Source organism: Equus przewalskii, chromosome 1, assembly GCF_037783145.1.
Source record: "Equus przewalskii isolate Varuska chromosome 1, EquPr2, whole genome shotgun sequence".
NCBI classification, from domain to species: domain Eukaryota; kingdom Metazoa; phylum Chordata; class Mammalia; order Perissodactyla; family Equidae; genus Equus; species Equus przewalskii.
In genome coordinates, this window is record NC_091831.1 from 20,539,317 (window position 1) to 20,565,195 (window position 25,879).

Here is a 25,879-nt window from a genome sequence, read left to right on the forward strand (position 1 = left end):
AAAGGTAGATGCTTTAAAATAAAAGCAAAAACCAAAAAGAGATCAGAAAAATAGCTATATCAGGGACCTCAAGGGAGGTGATGTTGCAGTTGAGCTCTAAATTTTATTTGACATTTCTTGGGACCAAAACAAAAAGAAATACGTTGAGCCAGTAAGATGTGACATAGAAAAATCAACAAGGGAGAAATTATTTAATAAAGAAGCACAGTGACTACTATGAAAAGTTTTAAAGTCAAATACTCTTTAGATATAAAAGTATACATTAAACTATACTCTGCAACAAGCAAATCATTGCAAATAACTAATTGCTATTTAAGCACTAACAGCACTGATTATTTCTGTCTGCTTCTATATACAAACCAACCAGAAGTTTAGCAATTCCAACTTTCACAGTTGCTTTTCTACATAAATGTACTGAAATGATTTTTTTTAAAAAAAGACTAGCACCTGAGCTAACAACTGTTGCCAATCTTCTTCATTTTTTTTTCCCTTCCTCTCTCCAAAGCCCCCCCAGTACATAGTTGAACATTATAGTTGTAGATCCTTCTGGCTGTGCTATGTGGGATGCTGCCTCAGAATGGCCTGACGAGCCATGCCATGTCCATGCCCAGGATCCAAACTGGTGAAATCCCGGGCCACGAAAGAGAAGTGCATGAACTTAATCAGTCAGCCACAGGGCCTGCCCCTGTACTGAAATGTTTTTGTAAGACTCAATATACTGCATTATTTTTAAAGAACTTTACAGTATCACCAATATTTTTTGGAGGTTTTTATAACTAGAGTATAATCCTTACCACCAGAGTAAAGCAGAATCTGATAACTAAGTTTCATTTTGATACAACCAATGGTTGTAGAGACATTCAGCAAGAGTAACCATTGTTTTATTTCGTTATTCAGGATTTTTTTGCTGGGGAAGACTCACCCCTGAGCTAACATCCATTGCCAATCCTCTTTTCTCGCTTAAGAAGATTAGCTCTAAGCTACCAACTGGGCCAAGCTTCCTCTATTTTGTATGCGGGTAACCACCACAGCATGGCTGATGAGTGGTGTAGGTCTATACCTGGGATCCAAACCCACAAACCTGGGCCACTGAAGCAGAGTGTGCTGAACTTAACCACTACACCACAGGGCTGGCCCCAGGACTAACAATTTTTGACAGATCACAAAAATATTTTGCAAGAATCCTAGACCACAAATTGAAGCTCCCACCATTTGGAAGCCGGTGAAATCTCCAAGTTGCATCAAAATTCTACTATAGACAGAAGCTGACAAACCCCTCATTCAACAAACATTTAAGTACCTACACTGCTACTCACCATTCCAGGCACTGGAGATAGAACAGTGAAATACACCATTCCACTTCCGTACCCAAAATAATAGAGCTAAAGAAAACTCAGAACCCGATCTATGAAATCATTAAAATTCTGACCCAGGTATTACCAAATTTACATTTATCATGTATTATATTTATCATTACCATTCTTAACAATGGACCTAATTAGATTCATTAGATAATAGGTATGATAAATTTCTGACCCCACTTCTTTCAAGTAAAGTTAGAGAGTACACGCACAATTCATAACTGTGAAAAGCATCTGTGTGTATTTTGCTGGAAATGAGAGAAAATTCTGCTCAAGAAAACTAAATATATTCAAACAAGAAAAAGGCTCAACTTAAAGAAAAAGTGGGATAGTCCTCAGATTATTACTATGTAAAAATATACACAAACATAAAACCTTACATCATCATTGTTTAAATTTCTCTCATTCCTAAAGTAAGGAAATTGTAGTATAAGAACCGACAGTATTTTTTTTCCATTTGTTTCTTTGGCCATGGTATATACCAACCTTTCTTTGGTAGTCCCCTTCCTTTCCCAGATCTGGATCGCCTGTCTAGCAACCTTCCCTTTGGACTGGTTGGTACAGTTACTCCACTTCTAAGGGCTTCACTTCCGTTATCACTGACCGAATCGCCTCTGCCAGAGTCCCGGGATGAGTTTTTCCGTAGTCGTCTTTTAGCCTTGGCATTAATTCTAGCTTCATTAATGGAGGATGCCGAAATCCAATTTCCATTTATCTCATTCTTTATTTCCTCAGTCCCAGTATTTTCTTCATCGCCAGAAAAGAGAGAGTCACTTAAATTATCAGGATCTTAAAGAGGAAAATGAAAAAAGAAAATTCTATGTAAGTATTTTAATCATCTACTCTTATACCAGGTATAGTTTTAAATTACATTAGGTTGAATCACATGAAATTACCATTTTTGTAAGTCAGGAACAGTCGCATATTGTCAATTTCATATGGTTCAACCTAATAAATGACAACTAAGTATGATTAGTTTCCATATTATCATGCAAAGTAAACTAATGCATTGAATTTTAACGAACAAAGTTTACTGAAACCATATTATCTCATGAGTTTAGATCATAAAATCCATGTTAATATAAACACCAAATATAAAACCTTTAGATTTTTGTGAGCTAACAGAGTGAAGCAATTGGAGATAGTCAGAAGAGACTAAGGATCTTGAAAGAAGGGAGATAAACTAATATTTACAGAATGCCTACCATTCATCGGGCATTATGCTGTTATTTACCCACAAGTTTGAGAGCTTTATTACATCATTTATAGAGATACGGAAACTAAGGCTGAGAGTATTTAAATAACTTGCCAAACACCTCATGATTAATTACAGTTACCTAGGAAATATTACTAATCCAAAGAGTCTGAAAGGCATTTGGCAAAATAAGTGATCACATATGATTACTAAAGTGAACTGCTGATGCTTCACTGCTTTCAAAAATAAAGCTTGCTTTCAAAGTCATCATCTCAAAGTCCTAATGCATCTCTCCAAACTTGACTCCTATTACTTACCTTCCTCTGAAAATCTTCCAGCCTATATAAGATTTGCACCTTATCCCCTGAAAGACAGTAACGTATTTGGAGTTCCCAATGGTCCCGTTTAGAATGTCATCCTCACTACTCTTTTCAGTTATCAAAATCCTTTAAGATACAGCTCAAGTCTTACTTCCTCCCTGAAAACTTTCCTAACAGTTCTAACCACAAGAACACTAATGTTCACACAACATTCATTTACGACATCACATAAAACACTTTATTTTTATATAGCAGTCTTATTTTTCCAAATAAGTCATAAGCCTCAAAAGAGGAACCATGCCTATTCTGTACTTCTTTGTATCCTCAGCATCTAGCCGAGTATCCTGCCTACTATCAACTCAAATGTCCCTGGAGATCATATGACATGGAAACAGTCAACTTTGCTCCAAAAACTTTGTAAGTCAGAAAGTTACTGAATTAGTTACCCCTGGGCCAGAGTTGTTTATTATGGCTAACTCAAGTCAGAGTTGAATCCCTGAAATGGTTTTAAATATTCCCAATTGTAATTAGGATGTGTCAAGTCTACGTGCATGGGCTTTAACATGTTGTAAGATAATATACTGAAACTAAAAATTGTTTAAATCTACCTATAAAAAGCATAGATGTGTCAAAATCTTTATAATTCTTGACAAGAAGTATAAAAGTTAGGAACAAACATTGTGGTAATCAAAAAACAAACAAAAACATTAAGTAGAGTCAAATTACTTCCTAAGTCTCAGAAAGCAAAGCAGTCTCCTTGCCTTTGGTCTTCAAACCATTCTCCAAACTGCATAGAGACTGATTTTCTAACACATGCCCCCACTGAAAAACCCTTTCAAAGCATTCCCACTGGGTCAAAATAAAGTGTTAACTCATTACCTTGTAACTTAAGGTCCTTCCATGATCTTGCCCTTGCTAACATCACCAGAATGATTGCTGACCACTCCCACATTCAAATGGTCAGAGCTTGGACATCATAGGTAGGTGATGGGGGATGAGTTTGGCAGAACAATACAGAATATATTAGAAAAAAGAGAAAGTGGGACACTGGCTAAGAAAATGTTGCAGTAATTCAGTCACGAACTAACTGGAAGGGGCAAGGGTAATAACTTTGGGGTAAATAAGAAAGTGACACTCAAAGAAAAAATAAAGGCCTTTTAAACAGAATAGATTAAAGAAGAGTGAAACAATGTCTTAAAAGTTTTTAGACTAAGAGAGGAAGACAGTGTTAGAAAGGTGAGTTTGGGGCATCATCATAACTAAACTACTATGATTACTAGGAGTCATAAGTATACTAAACTACTATGACTACTACTACTACTTGTCATTACCTTCACTATTGTTACATTCTAGAAACTGTGCTAGGCACTTTAGATATGTGGTCTATAATCCTCACAAAGCTCTATAATGAAGCTGTTTATCCTCATTTAGAGATGGAAGATGTCTCATAGAAAAGTTACATATGTAAAATGGATTACGGCCAGGATTCAAATCCACATTTGAATCTCAGATGACCGTAACTGTAGAAAATATAAAGCCAGAATACAGCAGAGCGGTGACAGCTAAAGAGACAGGATGAACAAGAGAGTAAATGTAAAGAGAGAAAAGCAGAAGATCAAGAGGAAGGAGAAGGAAAGACTAGAGATCAGACAAATTAGATGGGGTTTCAAGTAAGTGTGGGTGATGGAAGAAAACATTAAACATCCAGTTGTAACGTACTGCTTTCATTATTCTACAATTAAGGTGAACCACCAAACTCATCCAAAAGATAAAGGACTTAGAAGTATAATAAAATACTCAATATTGTCCCTTGTAAAATATTCAATTTAAATATTTTGCCACACCTGAGTTTCTTTTCTTCAAATATTTTAATATCTTTTCAAATATATCTTTGTGTGTCTGCAGTGGCAGACACACCTAGGTATATTTTGTATATCAGACCTTATAACTTTTAACCCATGTCTATATCAATTGTTCTTTTATAGTTGCTATTCACACTCAACTAAGTTTTGAAGTTCCATAACCACTACCAATCTGACTTTAAGAAAACCAAAATTAAAAAGATAAAAAACCTGAGTACAGAATGTGGTAACCTGAGTACAGAATGTGGTGACTTCAAAATTATTTTCTACCATGTACTAATTCCCTCTTTCTGAATTCTCTGACATCTCGGTAGTAACCAATCCAACTTATACTCCCACAGTACCAGACAACTGCATTTTCAATTACTGGTCCACTGAGCGGGATAATTAGGATTAATATTAACATATTTTCACTTGTTACATACATAGCATGTGCTATGGGCATGACACACATACACTATATCTCACTTAGTCCTAACAATAAAGCTATAGAGATAATATTGAGTATTTATACCCCAGCTTTATACATAATGAAACTGAAGGTCATAGCAAATAACTTACTTCCCCAAAGTAACAGAGCTGGTAAAAGTGGAAGCTAGAATTAGTACACTAGTCTGTCTGACTTGGACTATTTGCTACAGGAAAAATTTACTGCAAAGATGGTTTGTCTTGGGCACATCCAAGTATTGAAGAACTATAAGTCTTTTTTTTTAAGGCATAAGTGGGCAGAGGCATCAAAAACAGGGTTAGAACTAGGACTTGTTATAGTCAGAAAACAAAAAGTATAAAACTTACAGCTGTGCTGTCTAATAAAAATATAATGAAGACCAAATACGTAAGTTTATATTTCCTTGTATCCATATTAAAAAGTAAGAAGAAACAGGTGAAATTAATGTTCATATATTTTATTTAATCTAATAGACCCATTTGATCATTTCAATATGTTAATGAATATAAAAAGTTATTGAGGTATTTCACCTTCTTTCCTTCATACCAAGTCTCTTGAAATCTGGCGGATATTTTGCACCTACAGTACATCTCAGTTCAGACAAGTAACATTTCAAATGCTCAATGGCCACATAGGGCTAGTGGTTATCATACCGGACAGTGCAGAAAAGAAGCAATTATCCATATGGGAAATACATTTTTAAATTGTATTATCATCATCCCCACCTCACTGATGCAGGAACATTATACCATTTATAATCCTAAAAAGCAAGTACTTATATAGCTATTGTATATAGCAGCACCAAAATAATCATTAATTATTGCAGTAAGTTTTTTTAACTATAATTTTCTAGCACACTTTAAATCAGAAAGTTTGTAAATATAAAATGGCAAAGAAGTTTCAACTTCAAAGTGTCTGCTCTGATCAAAGAAAACTATATAACTTTTATACAATAGTGAATCAAAGTCACTGAAAAAAGGAAGCTATAGTATTAAAAATGAAGTATGATAAACATACTTAAATTACAGAAAATAGAAATCCTTTCAATATTAATAAAATTATAAAGCAAAGAATTATCTAACATATACCAATATGAAAAACACTCTCTGTTGAGAATATCTCAAAATCCTATTTAACTCTCTACAAAGATTATTCTGAAAGCTATAAATACATTTTAAATTGTCTGAAGTTACTCAGCATTTGGATATCTATTCCACAAAACCAATTTTATGATAATAATGTGACTTTGAAACACCATGGAAAATCAAGGAAAATACCCATAGGTAATTTATATAAATTATTAATTAGGAAAGATATCAAAGATACCAATAATAGTTTTTATTGTAGAAATCACTAATTAGCTCATGTGAAAACACTAATCAGCAAGTTCACTACTCTCCATTCTGTACCATATAGTTTATTATAAATACTGGAGAATAAGAATGTATGGAATATCAAAGGATAGGCAGAAAAACAAAGACATGAGGGCCAGCCCGGTGGTGCAGAGATTAAGTTCCCACGTTCTGCTTCTCTGCAGCCCGGGGGGTTCACCAGTTCAGATCCCGGGTACAGACAGGGCACCACTTGGCAAAAAGCCATGCTGTGGTAGGCGTCCCACCTACCACAGCATGGATGGGCATGGATGTTAGCTTAGGGCCAGTCTTCCTCAGCAAAAAGAGGAGGATTGGCAGTAGTTAGCTCAGGGCTAATCTTCCTCAAAACAAATTAAAAAATAAAGACATGATAAATTTCCATAAAAATAAGAACCACAAACTTGATTTTAAAAATCAAGTTTTTATTGATTTTCTTGTATTTTTCATGCTATTTTGTAATAGCATGATTATATGTTACAATACAAGCATCATGTATTGTAATTTCATGCTATTTTCTTGTACATGAATAAGAGAGTTTTTAAAATAAAGACAGTATTAATATGATGTTTTCATAAAATCTGGTATGCCCTGAAACTTGCTCACAACACAACGTTCAACATAGGATTACTTACCTGTGGAGTTTACATTTAGTATCTGCTCGTTTTCTACATCCATTGTTCCTTAATTTTGCTTGCACTGATTAAATTACCAAATGGAAGTCTTCCTTTGGGAGCTATTTCTTTAAAAAAAAAAAAGAAAAATTTCAACATCTTCCAAACCGATATAATTAAGGTATATTCAGTTTACTTAATCACACTGTAAAAAAAAAAAAAAAAAAAAAAATCACCAAATAATTCCTTTTTTTTTTTTTTTAAACAGTTCACTTTCAAGGACACTTTCAAGGATAGCTTACCCTAATTAATGTCTGGTTTCAATCTCCTTGACAAGCTTATCTGTGTCAAAAAAAAAAAAAAGCGCCCGTATTTCCGGATGTATCAAAGCATCCCTTAAACTTGGAATTAAAAGATATATTTGCTATACAGTTTATTTCAAGTTAAAGGAGTATATACACACTCAAATTTTTTAGGAATACTCAGCCTTGTAATTAATCTGATATACATAAATACTGGAGACTTTGCTACCAATAAATTATGAGAACTACCACAAAATACAAACACCAGTTTTGGTTAATCAAGAATAGCACATGATAGTGTTACTTTTCATACTACAACATATCTGAAGGCAGATATATCTGCCATTTCATCACCTAGGTATCTATAATTACTATTCTAAGACATTGGGAGAAAATTTTTAAATCAGCATTTTCTATAATGACAGCATTATTTTTACAATCTGAAAAATCCATTCTTTTTTTTAAAAAGTCCTGCCTATTTTAGAAAGAAGTACAATATCAGCATCTTGATATTTTACACCTTGGTTTCAAAATGGCTTAAAAATTATTAATGCTGGAAGGTTTTGATGAAATCAATTAACTTCTATTTAGATAATTAAATTAGTGATACAAATTCAATCTTATTTGAAAGAAAGACTATCAAGATATACTTTCATAAAAACTATTATCAGAAGGTATAACCAAAATATGATTTCAGAATCTCTCTGGAAATATTTTTTAAATAGCAGTTTAGAGTACTTAAGTATTTATCTGTTTAAGTCATATAGGTTAGATCTAAGTCCTTCCAGTCACTTACAGTCATTTCACTAGCAGCGTGCTCTTCTAAGATATAAAATGCACAAATTAATGAAAATGACTAATAAGCTAATTACAGAGAGATATATCTTTTTCATCTAACATAACCTACTGTTAGATGTCATTTTAGGATAATGATATATGATGCTTCCTGGGACTCAAAGGTGAAACTGACTTAAATTCATCAATATATACTATTTTAACATCTTATAAGTTTATAGCCCTTTTCTCCAGGAAAGGATATTATTTAGTAAAACAAAAATAAACACATCTTATGCTAAAATCATAAACTTCTCAATATTATACTATAATCCTTAAGCTACTAAGATGCTATCACATTGCTTCAGAAGTTCAGAAAATGGTGCAACCACTCTTTAATTCTATTCAGAATAAACAGACACAGATGATTCTATATTTTTTACCTTTCAAATCCTAATTCCCACCAACTCCAGATTTAGGGGAAAAAAATGAACCTTAAAAATATGTATATAGAGATACACATAGATGTATGAACAAAAATAGTTTGCCAACCTAAATATTTAGTGTCCTCTGTGGCTGAAAATACTGTTTCATCTCAGTATAAGAATTATGTGTTACAGGAAAGCGAAAATGTCATATGATGTGTATATGCGTTTTTTAAACTAGTTACATTAAAAAATCTTTTTTCATACTTGATGCAAGTATAATCTTTGAGAGACTACTTTCTTCAGTACCTAGCTAATAAAGGAAATGAAATGATTATAACCAATATCATAAAGCCCTTTAAAATTCAAAAAGAACTTGGTACGCATTATTTCAGACACCTCTCAGAACAATGCTGAGGTAGGTACTCCATTTTGCAGACAACTCAACAGATTCAGAGAAGACAGGTGATCTGTCCACAGATAGCTGCTCAGTGGAAGAACCAGGATGAGAATCCAAACCTTCTAACTCCAGTACTGTTTGCACAAATTCAATACAAGATTTGAATATTCCACAGGAAGATTCTTTTTTAGGGTTAACAGAGAGTAGCTTATTAAAACATACACTCCTATTGTTATATCAAACTTTTAAATACTGCTTTCCAAAAACTAAAAATAATATTTTAAGCTATTATACAGAAGACATTCAGTTGGGCAAAGAAAATTATCAGGTAATGACTATTATCTATAACTTACCAAGTTTGTTTTTATTAAGTAATCATAACAAAACATATAGTCCTGTCTGTGTCTTCAGACAATGATAACACAATCAAGAACTCAGTCATGCTTGATAGCGACAGAGACGTTTTAAAAGTTTAGAGAAGGATAAAGATGTGTTTCATGTTTTTACTCTCTTCGAAGTAGTGGAAATTTTTTCCAGTTAACAATCCTCAAGATTTTTGTCCCAAACTTAAAATGTAAAGTAAAAATCTAAACCCTGCATCCTTCATATTAAACTATAAAATTAATTTTCAATAAGAAAACCAAACTATACATAAGTTAAAATTCTTTGAAATTAAACAGTTTTCATTTCCCCAGTGTGTTTCACAGAAACACACAATCAGAAGTAGTAATCAATTGCCAAAACATTCCCTAAAAGATAGAGCCTCACCCTCCCACTCTAGTCCCTCCCCAAAAAATGAACTTCCTGAAATATACCTCATAAACCACTCCGACACTTTCTGGAGTCAAGTTCAGACCATACGATAACTAGAAAATTACTTGCATTCATTCCAAGGCTACAATCACAGCTAATTACCAACTTAAAATCAGCTAAAAGCTTTCAACCACAATGATGCAAAAGTGAGCACTACGGAAAATATCAAAGTGTCATTTATTTTTGCACTCCTAGCAACTATTTTTCCTTTCTCATTACTACAACAGAAAAACCAATCAAAATATAATTCAAAGATGCCTGCTGAGATATTAAGGAATAAAACTATAAGGAAAAAGTTAAGGGTATAAATAACAATAGTTAAATTTAGAACACATCTACAGTGGTCCCTTTTTGAAAAACTATACGGTAGTTTCCTAAAAAGCCTTACATTAGCAAGAATGCCAAAATTCCAAAACTTAACAGTAAAAATACAAGTAAAAACAGGCAGTGACTTTTTTCCCCACACGATGCTGCATTTTTAATCGTTTTAATGGTTTGAACATACTACAGTTCCTGGCTCCGTAGCCAGTTCTCACAGGGGCCTGGGCAGACGGGCGATACTGACGTCTGCAGACAGTTTTAAAGCTCTGGCAGAAAAAAAACCCTCCCCGGGTACCTTGCGGTACCAAATTGACAAATGCAGCAGACACAGCACGCGTTTTACAGAAAGGGGGCTCCCTTCCTGGCTTTGTTGTCTCCGGGAGACTGCATTTAAACTGAAAGAGCTACCCTCTGCCCGGGGAGAGGCGCCGCGAAGTGCGCGCAGGGCCAGGGCGACGGGCACGTGTCCCCCTGCGGCGCCCTCCGCCCCTCCCGCGGCGGCCGGGCCTGCCGCCCCGCGACCCCCAGCCCCGGCCGGGGGATGCTGGGCCGGGGCGGCCGCAGGGCCCGGGGCTGGGAACGCCGGGTCGGGGCCGCCTCTGCGGAGGGCCTCCGGGGGGGCCGAGGGGCGGGGAGGGCGCAGAGTTTCCTCCCGGGATTCCAGTCGGGCCCGAAAGATGCCTCCCCACGCCCCCCGCCCCGATAAAAATGAACACCGGCCTTCGCGGGCCTGAGGAGGAGGCCCTCGCCGGAGAGCGCCCCTCTAAGTGAGGCGGGGGTCCTAGAGGGGGCGGGCCCGCGCCGCCGCGCTCCGGGTCCGGGCCCAGAAGGAGGGAACCGGGGCCGGCCCTCCGCAGCCTGGGGCGTTAGAGCGGACGCGGCCGGGCCTGCGGGACTCTGAGGCGGCGGCCAGACCCCCGCCCGCCGGCCCCGACCGGACCGGGCCGCGGCCTCCACGCCCCCTCCCCCTCCCAACGTGCGGCTGCCTCGGAGCAGAGACGCGGGCTGGGGGAAGGCGCAGGCCTCCGGAGCGTGCGAGCCGCCCCGCCGGTACTGACCCCTCGAGCCTCCGCGGCCGCTACTCGCCCGGGTCCCCAGTCCGCCGGCCCCGACCCCGCACCTCAGCCTCCACCGCCGCGTCCGAGCGTCTCTGGCCCCTCTCGCTCTGTTTGTTTTTGTTTTGTTCTACCCAGTAACACGGGGGTGAGAGGGCGGCGTTCATTGGCCGAGGCGAGGAGGGCGGCTGGCCAATCGCGGCGGTGGAGCGGGAGCTGCGGTGGAAAAGGGAGAGAAGTGAAACGTGGAAAGCTGGGCGCAGGAGGGCGCATGCGCTGTGGCTCCAGGGACAGGCGGGAGTGGGAGCGGGGCGGGAAGCTGGAGTAGCGGGAGGTTGGGAGGTGAGGCGGGAGGGAGGGAGGTGAGGCGGGAGGGAAGCGTGGGCGAAGGGCAGTGCCTTGGGGTGGGGACTAGGGTGAGGCTGCCGTGACCGGTTCACCCATTCCCCTCACTGGGCAGTCAGCAAACTTGGCTAAAGCAAAGGCTTTGGGCTTCCCGAGGGTCCTGCCTCCGTTTCCGGACACACCTCAGGGGAATACCCTCGTTCTCTCCAGTTCCTTCTCCTGTTGGCTCTTGCGCACTCCTTGGCTCCAACTCTGTGCAAACCGCGTGCTAAGAACTTTATCTCCGCGAATGCTCTCAACCCTTTAAGATAGAAATCATTCCCACCTCACAGATGAGAAAACAGACTCAAAAACTCTTTAAAGTCCCTTTGCTAATCATGACTACTCAGGCCACTGGGGTTCAGACTCCCGTGTTCCCAATTCCAAGGCTGGAGTTCTCAACCTCGGCACAGAAAAACCTTTGCTAGCTTCCCATTGCCTGCCTGTTGCATCAGTACCTCAGCCAGGCATTCGAGGCCCCACAGTGTGACTTCAAGACTTTCTGGACATGTCTCTCCACACCCTGCCCAGTCCACACACACCCTTCACTGGAACCCACTTGGACCACTCACAGCTCTGTATGCTTCCCCACCCTCCTGACAGTTCTTTATCAAATCAATTTGAAATGCCTCTCCTCTTATCTCCCATATCTGCCTGATGCTCTCCCGCATAGGCCTTCTTGACCCTCATGACTTGATATGATCTTCGTGTCTCCTGATTCCTCACACTACAGGCTTGTTGTACCTCTGGGGGCACTGATCACATTCTACCTGGCGTTATGTTATCTGAGTTCCTGTCCTAGCACTTCTCCCCATTAGACTGTCACCTTGTTGAGGGTAAGGCCTGTGTCTTATTCATCTGTTATTGTTGTAGTACTTAAGAAGGCACCTTGCACATTTATTGTACCTGTGCAATAAACACACTTTGTTCTGAGTTCACAAAGGTCCTCAGCAGTTGATGCTCATCTCCATTTCCTGGGCTGGGACCTCCTGGCATGGCCAGCATCTGAATTAGCCTCATGAGTCACTTTTACTTTTTTTGTTTTTTTTGAGGAAGATTAGCCCTGAGCTAACATCTGCCTCCAATCCTCCTCTTTTTGCTGAGGAAGACTGGCTCTGAGCTAACATCTGTGCCCATCTTCCTCTACTTTATATGTGGGACGCCTGCCACAGCATGGGTTGCCAAGCAGTGCCATGTCTGCACCCAGGATCCCAACTGGGAAACCCTGGGCCGCCGAAGCAGAACGTGCAAACTTAACCACTGCACCACCGACTGGCTCCCACTTTTACTTTTTAAAAGCAAAGCTTCCTGGTCACCCAGTGTGGTGTTTTTTGTTTTTTTTTGTGTTTTGGTGGTTTTTTTCCTGTCACCTGCAGCTGTCTCCTTTCCTTTCTCTGCCAGGGCTTAACTATCCTCCACTGATGAGTAACTGCTGGCTCCTATTTTTCATTCATCCCTCTCTTTCTCCACATTTTGCCTTTTCTCACTCTCTTCCAGTTCCTGACCCTTTCCTCCTTCCTTCCTGCCACCAACCTCCTCTGACTCCTGCTAGATTCTTTCATTTAACTCATTCATTTAATATATTTATTAAGCACCTATGGCATACCCAGGTTGCAATGGATAAGCACCTCAAGATCTATGAGATAACAAAAGAGTAGGATATGATTACCCATTTTTAAAAGCATCTAAAATAATCTCTATCTTTTAGCAACTTACCCCAAAAGAACCCATCATGGAGTAACATGTTCACATCCTTTTTAAGCATCACCTCAAGAACTACCCATGATGCCTGGCATCCTAGGCCACACCTTAGGAAATGCCTTTTTCGTTAGGTGTGGTTGATCAGCTTGGACCAGGGAGTCAGGAAGTGGGGTTCTAGTCTAGCTTCCCCCCTAACCACCTGTAAGAACTTCAGCCCCTCCCAGGACCTCTGTTTTTTCAGCAGTAAAATTCAGAAATTGGGTTCAATTAGTAGTTCCCAAGGTGTTTTCCAAAGAACATGAATTTTGTGGAACTTTAATGGATATCACAAAAAATATGGGGGAGGGACTGTTCCATAATCAAATCAACTTGGAAAAAAATTGTTTTAATGAAGTTAAAGTGGTTTTTGTGTTTGTTTTGACCCCAGCTCTTCTCAGTATCTTTAATAAGCTAATGTACCTTGATCTAGAGAATCTTGGAGGACCAAAGTAGGAAGCTAAGTAACGTTTCCCCAACTTATTTAAACACAGAATCTTTTTTTTTTTCCAGATACCCCAAAGTCAGTGTTTCTTCAAAGCCCATTTGGGAAATACAGATGACAGCTGCTATCACCAACATTCCCTGCAGCTGTATTGAACACTGGCCACCTGCACCTTTTCTAAACGTTAAAAAGAATAAAAAATAAAGCGAATAAGCTGGAAAATAGAAAAGTATCCAAGTGCCAAATATTTTTGCCCACCAAATCAATCCACAAATATTTATTGTGTGCCTCTGTGAAAATCAGGGGGCTGATCCAGCTGTGTTCTTGGCAAAAGGCATTATGCTCTACCTTAGGGTAGAGTAATGTCTGAAGTATAGAGCTGCCTAGGCTTCACAGTGTACATTTTCATTTCACATTATAATAATTTACAAACTGACTTTCTGTTTCCTAAAGCCCTGTGCCTATGGGCTTATGTTAATTTAGCTGTTGGATAAAAGAAAAGGAAAGCGCCCTTCCCCTTAACTCCAGAATGATAGAATTACAACTTTCATTTCCCTTAAGAATGACTCATTCCAGTTTAGGAGAGCAAGGACCACCACTGTTGCCCAGGATAAGACAGCTGTTCAGAGGTGGCAACGGAAACTCTGCGCTGTGTGATCAGATAGACATACACAGTGTCTCTCTCATCTTCCCCGTACCCCCAGGTTTAAGCACTATTGAGATGCCTAGAGGGACCCAAAGAGTGTTTGGTTTGTTGGGGTGTATGGGGATGAGGGTAGAGGATAGTTTCTAGTTTTTGCCTCTTAAGAAAAGTTGTTGACTGTGTCCCTAACTAGCTGTGTTGCTTTGGGTGTTTCATTTCCTTTCTCTCAGTCAATTGAATGCCTCAATTTCTTGTACTATAAAAGGAGTTGGCCCCTGCAAGGGGACTTTGAGAAGCCATTCCAGTTCTGACACCCCGTGATGCTGGACAAGGCACTGAGATCGTACCAGAGTCCTGGGAGTGGGGTACAAGAGATGAGAGAATTTGCCTCTCAAATACTCAGGGGACAATTCCACCAGGTGTGAACAGAGGGACTGTCACTCTCAACTGAGGGGCTTTCCCTGAATGCAAAGCTCAGATAATATCACCTCCCTCCATCCCAAAGGCAAGAGAGAAGGCTGGTGTAGCATTGGGAGTGCTAATGAGCTAATGTGGGTAAATTACTTGGAAATGCACAGAGGCAAGGTAAAAGATAAGCACCTCTATTACTGTTATTGCCGGTGGGACTCTCCAAGGCTTTTTCGTTCTTTGAGCAAAGCCCCATTTTAAAACACAAGTTTCTTACTAAGCACTGTTTATGTCCTTGAATGAGATCAAGAAAAGGCCATCTCTCTCTGGGGACTAAGGCAGGTTTTAGCCCACTTCCTTCAGAAGAACTTTCAGATGCTACTGTCATTTGCAACAACTTCATCTACCTGAACTGACACCTTGCCTCCTATTTCTTCAAACCAAGGACTGAATTTTAGGAATTCCTGTAAGGCACGGAATTGCTCTTTAGCACAAATGGTAAAAGACATGAAACATGCTCTGAAGAAAGAGAGAGCTGCATCAAGAATTCTACTAATGATCATGGCAGCTGACATTTGTGTTGTGTGTTAAGGCTTTCTGAGCACTTTCACCTACACTTTCACCCCCTCTTTATGAAGTGGACAAGCAGACATCACTCTCCCTGCTTTAAAGATGAGGAAAATGAGGCTTAAGCAGGTCACTGGAAATTGTGGGACTTTTATGCTAAAAGGACATTTGGGCATCCCTAATCCAACCCCTTCATTTTACAAATGGAGGGACAGAGACCCAGAGAAGTTAAGCAAATTGCCCAAAACCACACAGCTTGTTAGTAGCAGAGCCAGAGTGCAAATGAGGTCTCAGTGTACCAGCCTTGCACAGGGTGGGGAACATGTTGACAGGGGGTATCCAGACCTTCCGGCACGCAGGCCTGGACTGGATTCTCTCTGCCACTCAACTTTGAGTATCTTGAATAAAAGTTAAATATCTGAGCCCATTTCTGGCCCCCAGAGCCTCCTGCTATCAAATGAGTCCATCTTAAGGTCCTGGAAGTGAAAAGGAAGGGGAGTCAGAGGTGGGAAGGTTTTGTATGATGTTCAGAAGCTGTTGGTGGGGGCCTTTGCAGGAACCTCTTTCCTAGAGTAAAGAGCATAGAGTAAGGTGAAGCACAGTACGAAGCAATAGGTACAATATTTTAAAATAGTATATACCAAAAAATGCTAATAAGGTTTTACTTCCCCAATTTCAGTTTTGAGGGGTTTTCTTGATGCATTTGTCTTTGTGAGTTTTTCTCCTCCTACCAAATCACTCCTGCTACCTTAGGATTTAAAAACAAGTTCAATTAGGGTTTATAAACTCCAGCAGATCATCTTTTCCCCAAATGCCCATGAATTTTAACACATTTCCTACACCTGGCCTGAGTTCTAAGCCTGTGAAAACTCCAGCTCTTCAGAATTTTGCAATCACGGGACCATTCAGCACGATGCTTTCCAGTGCTTACCACACTGTCACATCCTGCATCTGATTAATTGTGTTGAGTCAGGATAGAAAAGAACTCTAATTGTATCTCTGGGGGCTTTATTTGCATTCTTCTGGAACACTAGGTCCTCAGGTAGCCTTCACATCTCACAAAATTCATCCTCTTTTATCCAGTGAGCCCCCGCTGCACTTAAGCTGCCATTATGCTTTCCTCTCCTGTATGACCACAGAGTTTCTGCTTGCCTCCCAAATGAGGCAATAGAGCCCAAAGAGCCTTGTATGGAAATGAGGGATTCTTCATGCTGGAAAATAAGAGGAATGAGTGGTCGTGGGTTGTGATTAAGAGAGCCTGATCTTCAAGGAGACGCAACCAGGGAGGGCTGGAGAGGGGTGGGCTCAAGAGGTTGGTGCTGGGTAGAGGGAGACACACAAAGAAAAGGAAGTTAATGAAGGGAACTAATCAAACCTCTATTTGTACAAAAAGAAATAAAAGTAGTGGAAAATAAGAACAGGGGCAAGCCCAGAGAGATACTGCTTTTTATTATTAAATGTTTATAATAAAAATGAAGTTAGCCCTATGGCAAGTCAGAGACAGAGGAAGGTCCTGGGAGATGGCCTAGTGAGGCCAACTTGCTCTGAATACAGATGAAAAAACTGAGGTCCAGAGTGGGGCAGAGGTCTGGCTCCAGGCAAGTTACTGACAGCCTAGTACCTCTTCCCACTCCATGCAACTGCCTTCCTTTATCCATATGTTTCTCTGCATGTGTCTTGCCCTTCAGCACTCCCTTCCGTCCTTCTTTCCTTCCTCCCTTTCTTTCTTTCTTTCCAAAAAGGGTAGCTTCCGGAAAGAAAAACAAGGACTGACATTTTTAAGCAGCTCCAGGAAATCCCCAAACTCTGCGCTTAAAGCAACATGATTGGCAGCGCTGCAGCACAATTGGCAAAGCCAGCATCGAAACAGGAACTAGCAGGCAGCCAGGCGCCCTCCAAGAACCAAGTTTTCTAAAGAAAGAAAAAATAACTCCTGAGGGGGCAGCTTAAAGTCTTACCACCTTTTCTTGTGTTGTGTATGTGTGTGTGCGTTTGGTTTTTAGAAAGTTCTCTCTGAGGGCAATGAATCTAGGTCAGTGATTTATTAGTGAGCTTCAAAGGGTGTGAGAACATCTGCAAATTTTATTATGAATATGCATTTTCCAGCACAAGGAGTCTATAGCCTTTTTGAGTGAGATTACAAAAGGGGTCATGTCCCAGAAAAGATGAAGAACTTCTGGAATACAGCATGTTATTAGGTGTGGGCCCATTGTCAGAGTGGGTGTTCCACCAAGAAATGCCACCGAACTTTCTTCTGTATGTCAAACCAGGTACAGAATCACAGTGCCTTCAAACTAACCACAACCAGGAGACAAAACAAAACAAAAGTGGTTTTTAAGACAGCAGTGGTCCTGAAAAGAGATGGGATGCCATCTTGGCATCCAGTCAGGTATGGCAGCTACCTTCCATTATGTTGACCTCAGTGGGCCAGAAATATAAGCTGAACCTCCCAACATTTCCTAAACAAAGGTCAACGCTCCATCACCCGTGAATTTATCTTTAGAAAACTCTTGAATTTATTTGAGAGGAAGCAGTATATGGTGTTTCTCAGAATATGCTCTGCAGATGTCCCACCACAGAAGGGTTCCAGGATGAAGTAAATTGGGGGAAACTCCTTATCATCTCCCCTCTTGTAAAACCACAATAAACGATGGTGTTTTAAAGGCTCTGAGAAATCCTACCATGAATAAACCCATTTAATTTTCTTTAACCCAATGTTTGCTGAACTCCCTTGACCATAACACTCTTTTTTACATGCTTCTATTCACATCTTACAGAATACACACTGGAAAGCAGTGCTGTAGTAGAATGGGAGCCGGGCTAGAAGGCGAGAGGCCTGGATTCCAATCCTAGTTCTGCCGCTAATCAGATGTGTGAGCTTAAACCATTCGACTGCTCTGAAGGTGTAGACCTTAGAAGATTTCCCAGATTCTTTCTGGGGCTGTGATCTATCCAGTTTGATTTCTGGGTTGGCTGATGGCCTAAGATTCCACTTACAGCCCTGTTCTGTGATTATGCATATTTCCATCCAGGAGACCGTACAGTACCTGCTACCCTTACAAGCCACAGTCTCTTAAGAATACTTGGGAGAGATAAAGTAAATGTCTAGGCACTAGAAGAGAATGGAACCAAAACTGCAAAGCTGGGGGGCTTTATTCACTGTGATGAGTGCATGTGGTGGGCCTGAAGCTGGAGACCTTAGTCAACACAAATGCAGCTGACTGGTAGCCATATGCGTTTGATGGGGCTGGTCTTTTGAAAATTACACAACCTCTTTGAAGCCAGCAAGGTTTTTTTACCAAGCATGATCACATGACCTTAAGAGCAAATACCTCTTTTCAAAGGACCAAAGTTGTTCCCACAGGCATTATCATCCTCTGGGAGAATCCCCTATCTCAGAGAAGAGGAGTAGTGACTTTAGCTCACTTTCAAAGGTGTTTGAGTCAGTAACAGCCTTGACAGCAAACTTTCCCAGGGAATACTAGAAGCCTCAGAACACTTTAAGCACCGCCTGTGAAGGTCTTGAGTGCTTGCACAATCCGTGGGGAAGTAGCCCAGGGTGACGCATTAAGACTACATGTGCTTTCTGCAGCCTAGGCACAGGAAGCTCTATAAAAATTTTGCAGGCGTGACATAGGGGAGATGTCATAAAAAGCAGGGGCCCAGGGCTGCAGGCAACAGGGCCAGAGATAAGTTGGAACTTGTTCCACAGAAGGGCTTTCCCCAGCCACCACTGTGGCAGTGTATATTTCCTTGAATCCAGGTGGGGCCACATGTCCAGGCAGGCTGTGCTGTGTGTAGCATCTTACCTTATATAAGGAATCTTTCAAAAATAAATCTATCTCATCACCTCTTTTGTTCCTTGGTGCCCCATGAAATTTAAACAGTTTAGCAAAGCATACCCACATCTTCCCTGCTGGGAACACACTGCCTTGTTTGAAAGGCTGGGATCAACAAATGAAGAACTATGCAGCTGTATAAAAGAACAAGGGAGATGTCTATATACTCCAATGGAAAATTCTCCAAGACTGCAAAGTACAAATCAGTGTTAATGTATACCATCTTGTGTGGTATCCAAGAAAGAGGGAGAAATAAGAATATTTATTCAGACTTGTTTATATTTGCATAAACAAATACTGAAAGGGTATATAAGAAACTAATATAACTGTTCACATCTATAAGGGCAGTGGGGAGATGGAGTATGCAGGGACCAGGAAGGGAGCAAGACATCTTAGCATATACCTGTTTATATTACTGTAATTTTTGAACTTATAAAACGTATAACAGCCTGCGCTCTGGAATCAGCAGCACTGGGTTCAAATACTGGCTCTTTGGTTTCCTAGTTTTGAGCAAGTGACTTCCTCTTCTCTGACCCTCTGTTCCCTCACTGAACAACCACCTGGATCATTACAGTACCTGTTGCATTAGGGCTGTTGTTCAGATAATGTCTGTAAAGTACTCTGCAGGATGCCTGACATGTTATAAGTACCTAATTAATAATAATACTTTAGTTGTCATTGATATTATTTTTACTTATTGAATTTTGGCTGATCCTTCAGACTGGGATAAAATAGTACCTCCTGTGAGAAGTTTTCCCCCGGGCCAGGGCAGAGTGCAACATTTCTTTCTCCATCACTCCCAGGACATGCCTGTTTGGCCTCAGGCCAGTCTTCCAGGCTCAGCTCTTTGTTTTCCCGTTGGCTCCCCATGGGGCTGTGGGCTCCTGAAGGGCAAAAACCCTGCCCCTGCATCACGCGCATAGTAGGTGTTTGTCAATAAATGTTTAGTGAAAGGAAAAAGGAGCTTATACAATTTTGATTTTTCTGTACAAGAGCCCATTTGAGGCTGTCAGTGGGAGTTTCACTTCCTGGTTTAGCCCAGCAGATGCCTGCCTGTCATTCACTGGGTCTGCAGGGAGTTGCTCAGGAGAATAAACTGCAACAAGGGCCTTTAGTGCTTGCAGCTGAAGCCTGACTTGCGAACGTGCCAAAGAGAGGAACTGTGGCAATTTGTAGGGGCCTCCAGGAATGGCAGGAAGCTGGAGCTCTCCAGGGCCCCCAGCCATGCCAGATCCTAGGCAGAATGTGCAGGATACACTCCAGCTATCTTGGGAACACTCTGGTCCAACGGGCTGAGGCAAGATTGATGTTTCTGCATCAGCCCAGGGGCCAGGCCCAACAGTCCCTAAACTATTTCTGCTCTCACTGAGCCTGCTTCACTGGGTTGAGGACTGGTTCAGAGGAAGAGCTGATAAAAATAAAACCAGAGTGGTAAAGTACGGTGCAGGAAGTTGCAGGTCTGGGACCCAGAGCAGAGCACAGGTATTTGGGTGACACACCACAAGAAAAGCTACCTGAAGATCAAACCATAGAACAAAAGCCTGACTCTATTTGCATTTGGGGGTTTCTTCTTTCAGGAGTCAAGTTGACAATACCCACTGTTATCAGGCAGATCTGGGTCTAGGGCTGGCCTCTGCCACTAACCAGATGGTTGAGCTTAGACAAATGGCATCTCTGAGCCTCATTTCCCTTGTCTAGGAGCCTTTAGGAGACAAGCAAAAAAGTATAGTAAAGGATTAAGCATTTACATCATAAACATTTTTTCCCTTCCTTCACTATTGAGAACTATTGAAAGATAAGCCCTCCAGTAAGCAGGTGAAATCTTACTGTAGAGATAACACATACACCACACACAATACACACATACTACACATATACCACACACTTACACACCACACAACACATGCACACACCACACAACACTTACACCACACGTGCATATACACCACACACATACACACTACACACATATACAAACCACACAACACATACATCACACGATACATATACACACCACACACATGCATATGCTAAGTTTAAAACATTTTTGGATCAACAACTCTAAAGTTCACAGTTCTATCGGCTGCTGCCTAATTAGAAACAGACTGTCTTCCCCCCCAACTGTTTCTGGGGCAGAGTTCCTCTAAATGTGGGTCTACTTGTGGTGATTTCGTTTCCTTTTCTCAGTCAACAGTCATTTGACACCATTGCCTGGGTGTTCTCTGCAGCCCTGTCCTTTTATTAGTTCATAAATCTGGGAACTGAGGGAATGCTTACAAAAATTCATAGAGACTCCACCATTTACTGAGTGACCACTCTGTGCCCAGCACACTCCATGGTGTCTGATCCTCACCACCCCCAGCAAGACACTCCTGTTATCCCTTCACACAACAGGTGAGGAAATTGAGGCTCAGAAGGGTCAACAAATTGCCCAAGCCCTCACAAGCAGGAAGGGGCAGGAATTGAACCCAAGTGACCTGTTAGCCTGAGCTGTTTCCACTGCCCACTGCAGCCTGGCAACACAAAACCTGATTTGAGCTCTTGCGGAGTTTCTAATCCACTGTCCTAATTACCACGCAGGCCATTTCTCTCCCAAGTTTCTACTAGGGTTCCTCTTGGCCCAAGCTCCCTCTCCCCACCTCTGCCCTCTTCTCTCTTGGGAGCCAAAGGCTTTGTCCTCTTGGAGCAGTGCCCTGAGAGCAGAAGGCTGGCAGCCTCTACTTCCCTTGCCCCTACCAGCATGGCCAACGTAAACTTTTCACTGCAAAACACCGCACCCTCTGGACAAAGGCTCTGTGTGATGTTCTAGTACCTGCCTGACGCGTCTTCTGTGAAAAGACCCAGCTAGGGTAGCTGGGCTGCCAGGCCTGGGACAGGCAGAGTTCATAAACAGCTTCTCCAGCCACAGAGCTCAGAATGGACTGGAGCCAGGTGCTGCCTGCCTCTGCCTAAGCCCTCCCTGGCCTTGGTCACAGCTAAAGCCCTTTTCTGGGAAACCAGCAGGACAGTTGGATTTTTGGGGGCTGAAGCTGGGGAACCCTTCACAACAGAAAGTGGGTTTTGGAGTCAGGCAAACCCAGGCTTAAACTCCAGCTCTACCACTTTCTGCCTGTCGGACTTTAGGAAAGGGGCTTCTGCTGGCCGAAACTCAGCTCTCTCAGCTGTAAATGAAATAAATAACATCCATGGTCCTTAACCCAGTCCTTGGGTCTCAGTCTCCCTATCTCTGAAATACGAGGGTTGGGCCACATGACCTTAAGTTTTCTATCTGACATGTTCTCTATGCAGGCTGGGGTGAAGGTGTCCTTCCTGCTCGTGGACTGTGGGCAATTGGATGTCTTGTTGTCTCTCTCAAGGTGAACTCAGCCCTGTGAGAGAGTTCTTGGTTTAATTCAACAAATTGTTTTTGAGCACTCCACAACATCCTGCACCATTGTAAGGACTCAGGGAACAAAGATAAGAATAGGTCCTGCCCTTAAGGAGCTCATAGACTAGACCAGTGGGAATGATAAGACCCATAAAAATAAGTATACTATTCAGTGGAGAGTGATAAGTGTACCATGAGGGCTATAGATAAAAGACTATGAAGGTTGAAAACAGAAAGAGGGTTATTCCGGGCTGGGAGAGAGGTAGAGCTGTGGCCAGTCCATGAAGGGTCTTGAATGATAGTCTGGACTTTTTTGGGTCCAGACTGTTGGAAGCCATTAAAGGCTTCTGACCAAGGCAGTGGGGCAGATCAGAGCCATGGGGGCTGCGGCCTTTTGTTAGTCCTCTACCGCTGGAGCCACCAGACTATGGAATTTCTAAAAGGGAAAGACAGGTTCCACCATTTTACAAGGTCTTTGTTCCCTGAATGAAACAGTTCAAAATGTGCAGTGGTCAAAAGCTGCCCTTTGTTCCTGGACTTGAGTATTCTGCAGCCCAGTGCCCACTCTCTCTCTCTCCCTCCTGTGTGCCCTCTCACTCAGCCATCTCCCTGCATGAAAGATGTGAGAATGAGGCACATGGGGCAGGAGGCAGGCACCCAGCTCAGGGAAACAGTCCCAGCTCAGCAGGCAGAGTGCCCTCGGACTTTTGCTCCCCTGCCAGCTTGCCTTGGCTCAGCTCACAGCCTTCTGGGAAGGAGTCAGCCTGTTGAGGAAAGGATGTGTCAGTGAGTTGTAGTTGGCTTAAGTTGCCTGAAAAGTGTGTGTGTGTGTGTGTGTGTGTGTGTGTGTGTGTGTGTTCAGGACTAGGTGTTTTGCAGCTGATTTCAATCTGGGTCAGAACTGTGCAGCTCTCAGCACATCACTATCTAGAGAAGATAAGCTTGAACAATCCCCTCCGGGACCACAGCAACAAACTAGCCCTGTGAATGTAAACACGGCTGTTTGCCAAGCTCTAATTTCCGACAATGAAGCGGCCTGTGTTAGTCGAAGGAATCCAGACAGATTTGGTTAAACCTCTCAGAGAGGCAAGGGTCTGCAGCTGGCCCACTCTTCTGGCAAGAAACACAAAAGAGGCCCCAGCCAAGCTCCTGCCACTTGGCTCATCTAAAAAAGCAGGTACAAGGCCAAACCTAACAGGGCCATGGAGTGGAGGAAGATACCCAGATTTTAGTGTTTGCTTTGCCACTCAGTTACCATGTGACTTTGACCAAGTCACCTTGCTTCTCTCATTGGCATCATTTCCTCATCTCTAAAATGGGACCAACACTTTCATCAGTATGAAAACCAGGAAGAAAATCTCAAAAGACCTCTAAGTAATCAAAAGAAATTAATCTACCTCTCAGTCTCATATTCTTTACTCAGAGAAAAGCCCCTTAGATCTTCGCTTGGAGCCTGCATTTTCTTAGTTTACGTATAATGAGAATATGCTTGGTTTTCTGGCTTCCTGCCCTATCACAGATGACAAACAATTGATAGCAGGGAGTCGGTCTGCTAGAGATAGACATGCTGATGACTGACAGAAACATAAAAGGCAAACAAGAGAGCAAGGAGGGAGAAAGAAAAACATTAGGGCACAAACAAGATCTTTAAAAGCAACATGAGCCATTTAGTACGAGGGCAAACACGTTTCCACATGTCAATAGCTCCAAAGGCCCTCATGCTAGGAGCCTAGTGTGCTAACTGATACTAACAAGGACCTTCCACAGAAATTTCAAATGCCTGCGCTCTATGTCTACAGTTTAGCAAGGCAGGATTTTACAGAATATTGTTTTAGAAAAATCTCCCTCCAAATGTTTCAAATAAATAAAGTTTTGGTGCTTAAAGAGGAAACTCTCCAATATCCTGAACATTCAAACATCAGAAAAAAGATGAATATACTCCACCAGTGCGCTGGAGAACACAGTCATACCTGTTCTCTGCATATCAGTGTTTGGCCCAAGGATCAAAGCAAATAGGAATGGAGCAGCTCCTGAAAAGGTGTAAAGCAGTATCCGAATTAACCATTGCGATAGTGAGGGGAAATCCCTTGGTCGTAAACTGTTCTTGAAGACTAACTGTTTAGAAATGATTCTAATATTCTTGCTGATGAGCTGGCCTGGCACATAAATTTGTCTTGCTTTTACTCATGTTTAGAGTGTGAACTTTTCCCAAGACAAGTGGTATACCCACTGTGTGAGGAGGGAGGAGGGAACCAGGAAATAAAATTTCTGACTAGGAGAAATGTCCTTTTCAACAAGCTGAGCTGTTATCTTTAAGCCTATGGGAACACCGAGGGCTTGCAGAGAAATGTAGCCAATTGAGCCACACACTCCTGCTGGTGAGGCCCCGGTGTTAGGTGTGTGGGAGGGAGGAGCTGCCCTCAAGAAGCTCACAGTGTAGTTGCTTTTCAAGGATATGGCCTAGGTCAATATGAGGTATTGGGTAAACAGCTCTCTTCCTAATAATTTTTTCTTTAAATACATTTCAGTACACAGATAATAGTCATTTATGTAGAAAAACAAGAAAATACAGATGAGAAGAGAGAAAAATCAAAAGCATCAATAATCCCATCACATAGAAATAACCAATATTAAATTTGTATTAACAACCAGTATTAACATGCTGTAGAATTGTTCTTATAAACAAATACATTAATAGGATCACACTGCACCCTGGACTTTTTTACTCAAGACATTGTGAGTCCCTTAATGCATTCAGAGTGATGAGAGAAGAAAACCTCAGAAGCATATCATCTATGCTGAGAACATAAATTCCTCATCTACTCCAAGTAGAAATTCCTGAAATATTAAAGATATGAATGTAAGTAAATGAAGGCATAGAAGTATAAGAAAACAGAATAATTACATAACATAAGGATGAGGAAGACTTCTTAAGCAAGACAGGAAACCCAGAAGCCAGAAAGAAAAAATAGATTTGAATACTGAAACATTTGCAACTCCCACATGATGAAAGATAGGATAAAGTTTAAGAGCAAATTGAGTAAAATATTTGCAGCATTTAACAGAGGACTAATAGCCCTAATGTCAAACACAGACCCCTGGCCCCCAATACCTGCTCCAGTTACCCTACCCCTTCCCCTAGGTGCTTCAAAACACGGTGTCCTTTCTTTCTGCCAACAGAGGTCCATGCTTAATGTACAAACAGTGCCTACAAGTAAGAACAACTCAA

General features: G+C 41.5%; 1 protein-coding gene and 1 long non-coding RNA gene across 13 annotated transcripts in view; one reads left to right on the forward strand and one right to left on the reverse strand.

Annotated features, from left to right (window-relative positions):
- Nucleotides 1-13,410, reverse strand: part of PDCD4 (programmed cell death 4) — a 27,841-nt gene extending 14,431 nt beyond the window's left edge. The window contains exons 1-6 of one of the 12 annotated variants that reach the window (XM_070632875.1): nucleotides 13,361-13,410; nucleotides 11,788-11,906; nucleotides 11,264-11,476; nucleotides 7,473-7,512; nucleotides 7,192-7,298; nucleotides 1,848-2,150 (exon numbers count right to left, since the gene is read on the reverse strand). In XM_070632875.1, the coding sequence (XP_070488976.1) occupies nucleotides 1,848-2,150; nucleotides 7,192-7,234 (346 nt within the window). In that variant the 5' untranslated portion in view covers nucleotides 7,235-7,298; nucleotides 7,473-7,512; nucleotides 11,264-11,476; nucleotides 11,788-11,906; nucleotides 13,361-13,410. Of the gene's footprint in view, nucleotides 1-1,847; nucleotides 2,151-3,755; nucleotides 3,843-7,191; nucleotides 7,299-7,472; nucleotides 7,513-9,424; nucleotides 10,663-11,263; nucleotides 11,633-11,787; nucleotides 11,907-13,360 lie in introns of those variants that run through there. The other 11 variants (XM_070632836.1, XM_070632852.1, XM_070632911.1 and 8 more) reach the window with 11 other exon arrangements.
- Nucleotides 2,094-14,055, forward strand: LOC103564721 (uncharacterized). The gene is made up of 3 exons (XR_548148.2): nucleotides 2,094-2,183; nucleotides 3,205-3,293; nucleotides 13,895-14,055. It is a non-coding gene; the product is annotated as an uncharacterized lncRNA (long non-coding RNA).
- The last annotated feature ends 11,824 nt before the right edge of the window (nucleotides 14,056-25,879 follow it).